Raw genomic sequence first — 9,769 nt, 5'->3', positions numbered from 1 at the left:
AACCCAGAAATTCCCAGGTCCCTCTGCAGATCCGAAGCAGGAACGGTTTTAACAGGCCCTCCAGGTGATTCTGATGGAGGCTCAAGTGAGGGAACCACCGCCACAGGTTGCAAGCTGGAATCATTTGGGAAGCTTTTAGGAAAGACAGGTGCCAGGCCTTTAAAAGCCAGTTAAGTCGGAATCTTGAGGGATGGGACCAAAGTATCTGTGTGACTAATGTGCAGCCAAGGTTAAGAAACGCTGAACCACAAGGGTATTACCTGTGGCTACGTGGCCCAATTTCTACCTGAAACAATGAAAGATTTAAGAGTTTTCCAGCAGAACTGAGTGAAAAGGATTCTAGACTTTGGGGTCAAATGGAATATGGGTTTCCCTTGTTGCTCCACCACTTATTAAAGTGGCCTTGAGCAAATTAACTGCCTTAAGTCGCCATGATGACTACATTTTAGAACGTGTGAAGCACTTTGTGCCAGGCCCAGCACCCAGCAGGCGCCCAGCAAGTCATCTGTAGCTGTTACCCCACCGGTGCACCAGTAGAAGATGCTCTAAGGCAAGAAGAAACCCAAGGGCTGCGCTATACCCAGAGGAGCTCTTTGTAACTACCAAGCTGGGGACAAAGATCTCTGGTAAAAGACCCAAAGACAAAGAAGCAGAAGTGAAAGAAAAACTATTTATTAAAAAAAAAAAAAAAAAAAAGGCTCTGGGAAGAGAGGGTTAGTCCATGCGGGCCTTCAGTGTCCTGGTGGTGATTTTGTCCTTCTCGCTGCAGGGGAAGAAAGTCACAAAACATCTACACCATTCTAGAATGCAGAACAGCTATGCTGCCAGCTCTGAGGTTTAACTGTTTTGCTTGTTTTACATCAACAGTTTGTCTGCTCAGTCTGGGAGGAGGAAGGGGAGAAAGGCGGAACAGGGAGACTAGTGAAGAATCTCCAAAGCTGGACCCACCAAGAGTCCAGGTGATTCAGGGCTTGGCTGGGCAGCCCTCCAGAGAAGGGCAGAGCGCCTCCCCCCACCCCCCGGCCCAGAGAACCAAGTCAGGAAGGGGAAGTATTGTGTTTCATCCCAAGGAACATAAAAGACCCGAACGGTCAATTCTCTATATCAGCCCCAGTCTGTTTTCATAATTAAGCAAGCTCTCCCATTAAAAAAAGGGTCCAAATGCTTATTTTGGGATGTACCCAAGGAAAGCTGTTGGGAGGACACCTACTTCATCCAATCAGGTTCCTGGTGATAGCTCCAGACACGTAAGGGGAAACGGGGTGGCAGGTAGGGAACTGGCTGGGGTTGGAAAATCTGTTCCCAGAGCTCAGACTATCACCCTGTGGGGGCTCAGAACGTCACCCAGAAGCAGGAGCTGGGAGAGGAGGGAGTCGCCTGGAGTTCTGATCAATCTGCAGTCGTTCTGCTGTGGCGCATCCCCACACAGACCCCTGAGACTTGGGCATACTTGAGAAAGCAATGTCCACTGTGAGCAAGCGGGGGTCGGGGGCGGACTCAGGGTCACGGCGCCTCACCTGACCGAGGCCAGGGACACCAGGCTGGGTTTCTGCTACCCCAAGCCTGCCCCAAGTGCCTTTCCTCCCTCACACCGGCTCGGGGGGATGGGAAAGGAGGTGTTTGTCCGGGAGGGGAAAGGCAGGTGTCTGCAAAGCTGCTGGGCTTTGCCCACTCATACTCACATGATATGGACGATGACTCCCATGCCTGACACTGCATCCCGATCCACAGCATTCAGCATGGCTTGCGAGATGGTTTCAAATAGGTGTTCTGGCTCCTGCCAACGGAGCCGAAGCCTCAGACCCAGAGCCTTGGACCCTACCTGGGTTGACCCCTTAACTCTCTTTTTCCTAGGCTCAAGGCCCCCAACTCTGGCTATCCCCGTGCCTGAAGGGAGGGATGGTTCCCTGGCTGTGGGAAGCCCCCTCAGCTCCTCAAAAGGAAGCAGGGTATGGAAGGGCAAGTGAAGGGGAATTCAAGCTCTGAACTTCCTCCACTAACCAGCAGCGACACCAACGCGGGCACCAAGGCCTGGCAGATGGAGTTTCTGGACACCCTCCCAAGGCCCAGCAGCTGGGCTTTCTCTCCTACCTGCACCTCCTCCTGATGTGAGGACATCACACACCACGTAAACACATGATGGCCAAGGGGTGGACACCTCAGAGCCCAGTCCCACTCCGTGCCGCCGACTCACCATGTTGGGCTCCCAGAGGGACTCGCACATCCCGTACATCTGTTCTGAGCAGGTGCCGCTGACCACAAAGTCGTCAGTCACCATGGGGCAGCCGATGAGGTCTAGAGAGCAAATGAAGGGCTTAAAGGTCTTCGGGTCCAACCCAGCGATGACGGGCTCTGTGTAGTAGGGGCCAAACCTGTGCAGGCCAGGAGCAGAAAGAAACCACAGCTCAAGCACATCCACTTTCCTGCTCAGGCCTACTCAGACGAGGCCCTGGCTCAGACCGGGAAGGAGCACAGAGGGCCTCTTTGGGAAGACCCACTTCCCCAAGGCCAGCTTTTCTTTAAACCCTACGCCCAACAGACGGCTCAACCTCAACGACCGCAGGATTAAGAGTCACATGCTCTACAAATGAGCCAGCTTTGGTTCACCCTTCCCCACCTCCTGGCATCTGACAATGCTCAAAGACTTCTTCTCTTCCCTGACACTTGCCTTCCTATCCTCCTCACCCTGACCTTCTCTTCCACTTCTTTTTGGGAATTCTGATTTCTTCTAATCTTCCCTATCCTAACCAAAGTCCTACCACCATTCAATTCTCTATTCATACATCTATCTATACCTCCACTCCTTTTGAAAACAGCTTTGAAGCAATTTCTAAGAAAAATACTGAAAAGGGGCACCTGGGTGGCTCAGTCGTTAAGCGTCTGCCTTCGGCTCAGGTCATGATCCCAGGGTCCTGGGATCGAGCCCTACATCGGGCTCCCTGCTCAGCGGGAAGCCTGCTTCTTGCTCTCACACTACCCCTGCTTGTGTTCCCTCTCTTGCTGTGTCTCTCTCTGTCAAATAAATAAAAATAAAATCTTAAAAAAAAAAAAAGAAAAATACTGAAAAATAAAACGAAACCATTAAAACAATACAAGACACTCAGACCGAACACAAAGTTTTGTTGTGAGTCTCCCGGCAGGCAAGGCAAAGGACATTCAGTGAGCTGGGTTATTTTCATTGCCTGCCTACAGGAAATGGGAGACTTTCCAACCTGTTCTAGACCCTGAGCTCTGAGAAGAATTAATCTCAGGAATCTCTCTACATAAAACACTCTATATAAAAACTAATGACCACTATTCTCAATAGAAACAGTAAGTTAAGATGTGGGGCGCCTGGGTGGCTCAGTTGGTTAAGTACCTGCCTTCGCCTCAGGTCATGATCCTGGGGTCCTGGGAACGAGCCCTCTATCAGGCTCCCTGCTCAGTGGGGAGTCTGCTTCTCCCTCTCCCTTTGTCACCCCCCCCCCACTGTGCTCGCTCTCTCTCAAACAAATAAAAAAATAAAATCTTTAAGAAATATATATATATAAGATGTCTGGTCTTTACTTACCCACGTCTTCTATCAGCTCTCAGTAATGTCTAAGAGTATGACCTTAAATTATAGCTCTGTAAAAAATAATTCTAAAAAAAAACCTACTTAATTCTAAAGTAAAGGAAGGGGTTGAGATAGTGTGCTTTGATCCCGTGTTTCTTGAACAGATCCCTGTATCAACTTTTATAAAAAAATTTAAAATTTGGGGCACCTGGGTGGCTCAGTCTTAAGCATCTGCCTTCGGCTCAGGTCATGATCCCAGGGTCCTGGGATCGAGCCCCGCATCGGGCTCCCTGCTCAGCGGGAAGCCTGCTTCTCCCTCCCCAACTCCCCCTGCTTGTGTTCCCTCTCTCGCTGTGTCTCTCTCTGTCAAATAAATAAAATCTTTAAAAAAAATAAAAAATAAGGGCGCCTGAGTGGCTCAGTCGGTTAAGCATCTGCCTTCGGCTCAGGTCATGATCCCGGGGTCCTGGGATCGAGCCCCATGTCGGACTCCCTGCTCAGGGGGAACCTGCTTCTGCCTCTTCCTCTGTCCCTCTCCCTGCTCAGTCTCTCTCTCTCAAATAATAAATAAATAAAATCTTAAAAAAAAAAAGTCCGTACATTGCTCAAGTTTGCAAATCACAGCATTAGCCTATTCTGCTGGAAAATCACTGACTTCAATTGGGCTTGTAGAGAAAGCTGCTGACTAACTAAGAACCTAGAATTTTCCAGGTCAGCCTCAATGTTCTATATTTTTCTTTTCTTTTCTTAAAATATTTTATTTGTTTATTTCAGAGAGACAGAGATAAAGCACGAATGGGAAGGAGGGGGAGAAGCAGACTCCCAGCTGAGCAGGGAGCCCGACGCGGGGATTGATCCCAGGACCCTGGGATCATGACCTGAACCAAAGGCAGACATTTAACTGACTGAGCCACCGAGGCGCCCCATTGTGTATTTTTCTTATTTTCTATAAACACGGTGGGGTGCTGGCTCAGTCAGTAGAGCATGCGACTGTTTTTTTTTTTTTTTTTTAAGTTTATTTATTTATTTAAAGTAATCTCTGCACCCAACTTGTGAGCTCACGCCCCATGCTGGGTGTAGAGTTTACTTAAAACAAAAACATGAGCCATTACACAAATAAATGTGTAATGTGAGTTAATTTTCACAAATGTATAAGACATTTTCCCCCCTCTATAGATCAGTTTAAAAAATTATTTAAGCCTTTCTCAATTCGGGATTTTGATAAACATGGTTACCACACATGCAGACAGTTTGTATCTGAGGATATCAACATACACCTAGAAAAAGGCAACCCTTTTATGGTTTTTAGATTGTGAGACTAAAAAGGCAACAGTATTGCTCCAGGTATGGAAATGGCAAAGACTTAGTTTTGAAAGCTAAAGAGTACGTCTGTAACTTTTCCACAAAGTTTGAAATTATTTCAAAATAAAAAGTTTAGGGCGCCTGGGTGGCTCAGTTGGTTAAGCGACTGCCTTCGGCTCAGGTCATGATCCTGGAGTCCCAGGATCGAGTCCCGCATTGGGCTCCCTGCTCGGCAGGGAGTCTGCTTCTCCCTCTGACCCTCCTCCCTCTCATGTGCTCTCTCTCATTCTCTCTCTCTCAAATAAATAAATAAAATCTTTAAAAAAAAAAAAAAAAGAAAAAGTTTAAAAAGAAAAAAAGGAAAAAAAGAACTCCCTTGTCTGCCACCCAGTTTAGCCCAGAGCTGAGTGGAAAAGTCCCTGTGGGGCTCTCCTTCGATCCCAGCTTCTGCACTGGATTCTGCAGCTAGGCCTCTGCTTTCCTCGTCATGAAGTCTTCAAAGAAAATGGACAAAAATTCAGATACCCAATTCCTAGGTCTGAGAATCTAGTGCCTAAGAAGTAGCTCTGGGGGTGCCTGGGTGGTTCAGTTGGTTAAGCGACTGCCTTCGGCTCAGGTCATGATCCTGGAGTCCCGGGATTGAGTCCCGCATCGGGCTCCTTGCTCAGCTAGGAGTCTGCTTCTCCCTCTGACCCTCCCCCTCTTATGCTCTCTCTCTCTCTCATATAAATAAATAAAATCTTTAAAAAAAAAAAGAAGTAGCTCTGGAGTACAGGTGGCTCCTGGCTGGGAGACTAACCAGGCACTCTTTGGAGGGGTTAATTCTGTTGCCTGGAAGCACATTTGTCTGCTATTTGCATTCCCTGCCTTCTTCTCAAGTAACCCTTTTCTTTCCTATTTGGTTGTCAGACCCACAGAAAACAGACCCAAAAAGTAAGACTATCACCCTGCAAATAAGCAATGGGAGAAGGAGGAGGAATCTTCCTGGGCATCCCTCCATACTACATACCTACTTGGCCAAAGGTCTCTGCATGCCCCAAGTCCCAGGCTACACTTCCACTCACCGTTTCTCATACAAGAGGTTGGCCACCATGCTCATGAGGGTGTAGGGCTTGATCTGCCGACCTTCCTTCAGCTCATACAGGTTCAGCCGGAACTTGAGGCGCTGGGCACTGTGATAGGAAAAGAAAAGTGAGGTAGTAAGTCACTACTGAATGTTCCCTGGTGTCCACCCTGCAGAGGTCAGGAGGTACGGAGGGAGACACACAATCCCCACCCCTGACAAGGCCCCTCTCTTCCCCTCCCAGTGATTTTCTCACTGGAAGTCCAGCCTCACGTCCATGTTTCAGACTGTCTGACACTTACCACCTGTAAACATGCCACTCTGCTAACACTGCTTTTCCCAGTTTTTTTTTGAGGTGAGGAAAGGGGAACTAAGAAGTAGATTCTGGGGTGCCTTGGTGGCTCAGTTGGTTAAGCGACTGCCTTCAGCTCAGGTCATGATCCTGGAGTCCCTGGATCGAGTCCCGCATCGGGCTCCCTACTTGGCAGGGAGTCTGCTTCTCCCTCTGACCTTCCCCCCTCTCATGTGCTCTCTCTCATTCTCTCTCTCTCAAATAAATAAATAAAATCTTTAAAAAAAAAAAAAAGAAGTAGATTCTGCGGGGCACCTGGGTGGCTCAGTCGTTAAGCGTCTGCCTTCAGCTCAGGTCATGATCCCAGGGTCCTGGGATCGAGCCCCGCATCAGGCTCCCCGCTCTGCGGGAAGCCTGCTTCTCCCTCTCCACCTCCCCCTGCTTGTGTTCCTGCTCTCGCCTGTGCGTCTCTCTATCAAATAAATAAATAAAATCTTAAAAAAAAAAAAAGAAGTGGATTTTGCCTCTCTTTCTTGAGGAACAATTTATATAAAACGCACAGCTCCTCTACACTCCTCACAGGAGTCCACCTGCACACACAGTGACAGGAGCGAACAGCAGAAAGAGCAGTGGAAAAAAAAAAAAAAGGAAAAGAAGGAAAGAAAAGAAAGAGCAATGGACTGCAAGAGCTGACCTAAGCCTTCATCCTCCCACTTAATTTTTCCATCCGTACGATGAGGACACAACAAATCACAGAGCGGTGAGACAATGTATGGGGGGACGACCAGGTGCTTGGAAAACTACAAAGTCTTCTGTGTGTTAAGAAGCAGCAGCTGGGGGCGCCTGGGTGGCTCAGTCGTTGGGCGTCTGCCTTCAGCTCCAGTCATGATCCCAGGGTCCTGGGATCGAGCCCCACATCGGGCTCCCCGCTTGGCAGGAAGCCTGCTTCTCTCTCTTCCACTCCCCCTGCTTGTGTTTCCCCTCTTGCTGTGTCTCTCTCTGTTAAATAAATAAAATCTTAAAAAAAAAAAGCAGCAGCTGCTGTACTAACGGTCTGGAAGGTGCCGAAGCAAAAAGGCCACACACCTCCTCCAGTGCCACAGCCCAGAGCCCAGGACAGGCCCCTGCAGGGGGCAGACCAATGCCAGCGCTGCCAGAGGCAAAGCAGTCATCAAAGGACACAGAACAAAGCCTCAGATACAACCTGAGTTTCCTCTGACAGGTGAGGAAACTGAGGCCTAGCAAAATTAGCTATTACTGCCCCCAAGCACACAAACTTGGTGAGAAAGCCTCCTGAAGAAAAGGAAATGGTGTGAGGAGACGGGCCATGACTGGGGAGAGGAAGGCTGATGGGGGCCTTTACAGGGATGGGAAATCAAAGCTGTCACCTTGATTCCACCAGGATGTGGCTGGCTTAGATCTAGGAAGAATTTCCAAGTCGTGTGTTCTTGAGACTGAGGGAGCTTCGAGGGAAATGAGAGAAAAAATTCTCTGACAAGGTTTCACTCACCTTAGTGAACTATTCTCTTGGTCTTCTAAGAACTAAGTCCAGGAACTGCTGTTTGTTGGGCCACCAGCTTCCTGCAGGACCTACCTGTGACATCTTCCCTCTTATAAACCCTATCCTGATTCTTTCCCTCTGGCCTCTCTACTTCCCCGCACTGCTAAATATTCAGTTCAGCTCTCGAACAGCAGCTCATTTTTCTCCTCTCCATAGTTTGTCTCTCCCATAGGTTTAAAACATCACCAGTGCTTCGCCAGCCCTGAGATAGATAATGTCAAGATCCCGAATGCTTGAAAGATGTTTCTCCTTGGCTTGCCTTGTCCCTTCAAAAATAGTGTCAAAATCAGCCATCACCTTTCCCCTAAAACTAGCCCTCCCAGTTTCTGTATTTCAGGCGACATGCTCAAAACAGAAATCATCTTTAAAACATTTCTGGATTACCTACATGCCACCTACGGATCTAGATACTAGTAACAGATAAAAAAGACACAGACTCCCCTCAATGAATGACTCTAAATGTAGTCTCACGATATCCAAGTGGCCACTAAGGCTGGTCAGCAACAACTCTTAGAAGTGCCTTCCTTCCTTTTCCCACCGCTTCCACCCATCCAGACAATAACCCTCATACCTGGACCAACACAACAGCTAACTATGTCATCTCTCAGACTCCCCCCTCCTCTCAAATCACAGAGCCTCTGTCCACTAGATGACAAATCTAGCAGCTAATATGCACCAGCTCATCATGCGTTAGTTATCTTTCTGTATAGCGTTTCCCAACTAAAACTGGATTTATTTAGGGACTGAGCACAGGCCCGAGAGAGACCTGCACTGGGATCCTGGATGGCATTCGTAAGCTTGCACACTGGGCAAGAAACTCTAAGACTCACAGTTTCCTCATCTGCATAATGGGACAGCAACTTGGTCATGTAGTTAAGAGGATTAAGTAAGGCCATGCATCTAAGGTGCTCTGCGCAGAGTCTAGCACTGAGTAAATGCCGGTGCCAGCTGGTTAGGATACAATTCTGTACGGCTTACTGGGTCCGGCAAAGTCTCTGATTCACTGGTGCTGTTTGGTAGATGGCTGATACGTGGGCCACTCGAGACGCCAGGCCAGGCTAGCCCAAGAAGAGGCCTGCGTGTGGGCGGGGACCCCGGACACTTACACAGTCTGGACATCGGTGGCGAGCCCGGCCAGGCCTATGTACAGCCGATCGCCCATGGGAAAGATCTTCTGGAAGTCCGTGGTCACCATCTGGGCCTGGATCCCGAAGCGCCTGTCGGCAGCGATGGCCACACAGTTCTTCCCCTTCATGGCCATGACGGCCCCTCCGTTATAGGACATTATAGACTGCGGCAGACAGAGCGGAGGGGCTCAGCGCCAGGGGCCGACCGCGGCCAGAGCCCCCGGCGCGGCCCCTGATCCCGAGGCTCCCGTACGCACCGCCCTCCACTCTGGAGGCGGCTGCACACCGCGAACTCCAGCGCTGACATGAGCGCTGTGCAGCTGCGGGAAGCCGCCTTCAAGCCCTTGGTCCTCACGGTGGTCAGCTTCCCTTCAAACTTCAAACGACCACCAGGCCCTCTCTGCTTCCCAAACCTCCCATGCCGCCCTCCCCGTTCCTCAGTCCCTACCCCGCGTCCCTCCTCCTCGCCCCCCATCTCACCATGACGGCGGTGTTGCGAGACCTCCAACCACCACAATTCCAGACAACCGGCTATGGCCCTCCCAGCGCAGCCACTCTTGCTGCCTTCTCGGTGCGCGCCGAAAGGCCGATCCTTCCGGGACACTTTGACTTCCTATTGGCTGTGCCTCTCTGTCAGTCATCAGCACGGGAGTTTGGTTGAGAAGCCAAAACCGAGAATGGGACGGCGGAAAGTGAAAAGTCACCGTGAGTGCGGAAGGGCCTGGCGCCGCGGTGCAAGCTGGGATCGCGGCGGACCCGGACTCCAGACGCCAGATCCCGGGGCCGGGACCTGTGTGCACGTGGGCTGGGGAAGCCCGAAATAGGGGACGCGGTCCCCAGCTAAAGGGCCATGGTGTTGCTTATGAACGTGTGCGTCGGGCGTATTACT

The 9,769-nt window shown here is 50.0% G+C and overlaps 1 protein-coding gene across 1 annotated transcript; it reads right to left on the bottom strand.

Moving 5' to 3' along the window:
• Positions 1–656: 656 nt before the first annotated feature.
• On the bottom strand, positions 657–9,519 carry PSMB3 (proteasome 20S subunit beta 3). The gene is made up of 6 exons (XM_045889018.2): positions 9,361–9,519; positions 8,860–9,044; positions 5,902–6,009; positions 2,195–2,372; positions 1,683–1,777; positions 657–763 (listed from the first exon to the last, which is right to left on the bottom strand). The coding sequence occupies exons 1-6, from the start codon at positions 9,361–9,363 to the stop codon at positions 715–717; spliced, it is 618 nt and encodes a 205-aa protein (XP_045744974.1). The 5' UTR covers positions 9,364–9,519; the 3' UTR covers positions 657–714.
• Positions 9,520–9,769: the final 250 nt, after the last annotated feature.

The sequence above is a fragment of the Mirounga angustirostris genome, unplaced genomic scaffold (assembly GCF_029215605.1).
Source record: "Mirounga angustirostris isolate CCGP_5_RB_7025 unplaced genomic scaffold, mMirAng1.0.hap1 SCAF_17, whole genome shotgun sequence".
In the NCBI taxonomy this organism is placed as follows: domain Eukaryota; kingdom Metazoa; phylum Chordata; class Mammalia; order Carnivora; family Phocidae; genus Mirounga; species Mirounga angustirostris.
This window is presented reverse-complemented; position numbering and strand designations above follow the sequence as displayed.

What these genes read in the sequence shown, in the direction of transcription:
- PSMB3 (XM_045889018.2), bottom strand. An exon ending in AACCTCTTGTATGAGAAACG is followed by an intron (nt 2,373 to 5,901) that starts GTGAGTGGAAGT and finishes TGGCCTGCACAG; the next exon opens with GTTTGGCCCCTACTACACAG. An exon ending in CCCTCTGGGAGCCCAACATG is followed by an intron (nt 1,778 to 2,194) that starts GTGAGTCGGCGG and finishes CTCCGTTGGCAG; the next exon opens with GAGCCAGAACACCTATTTGA.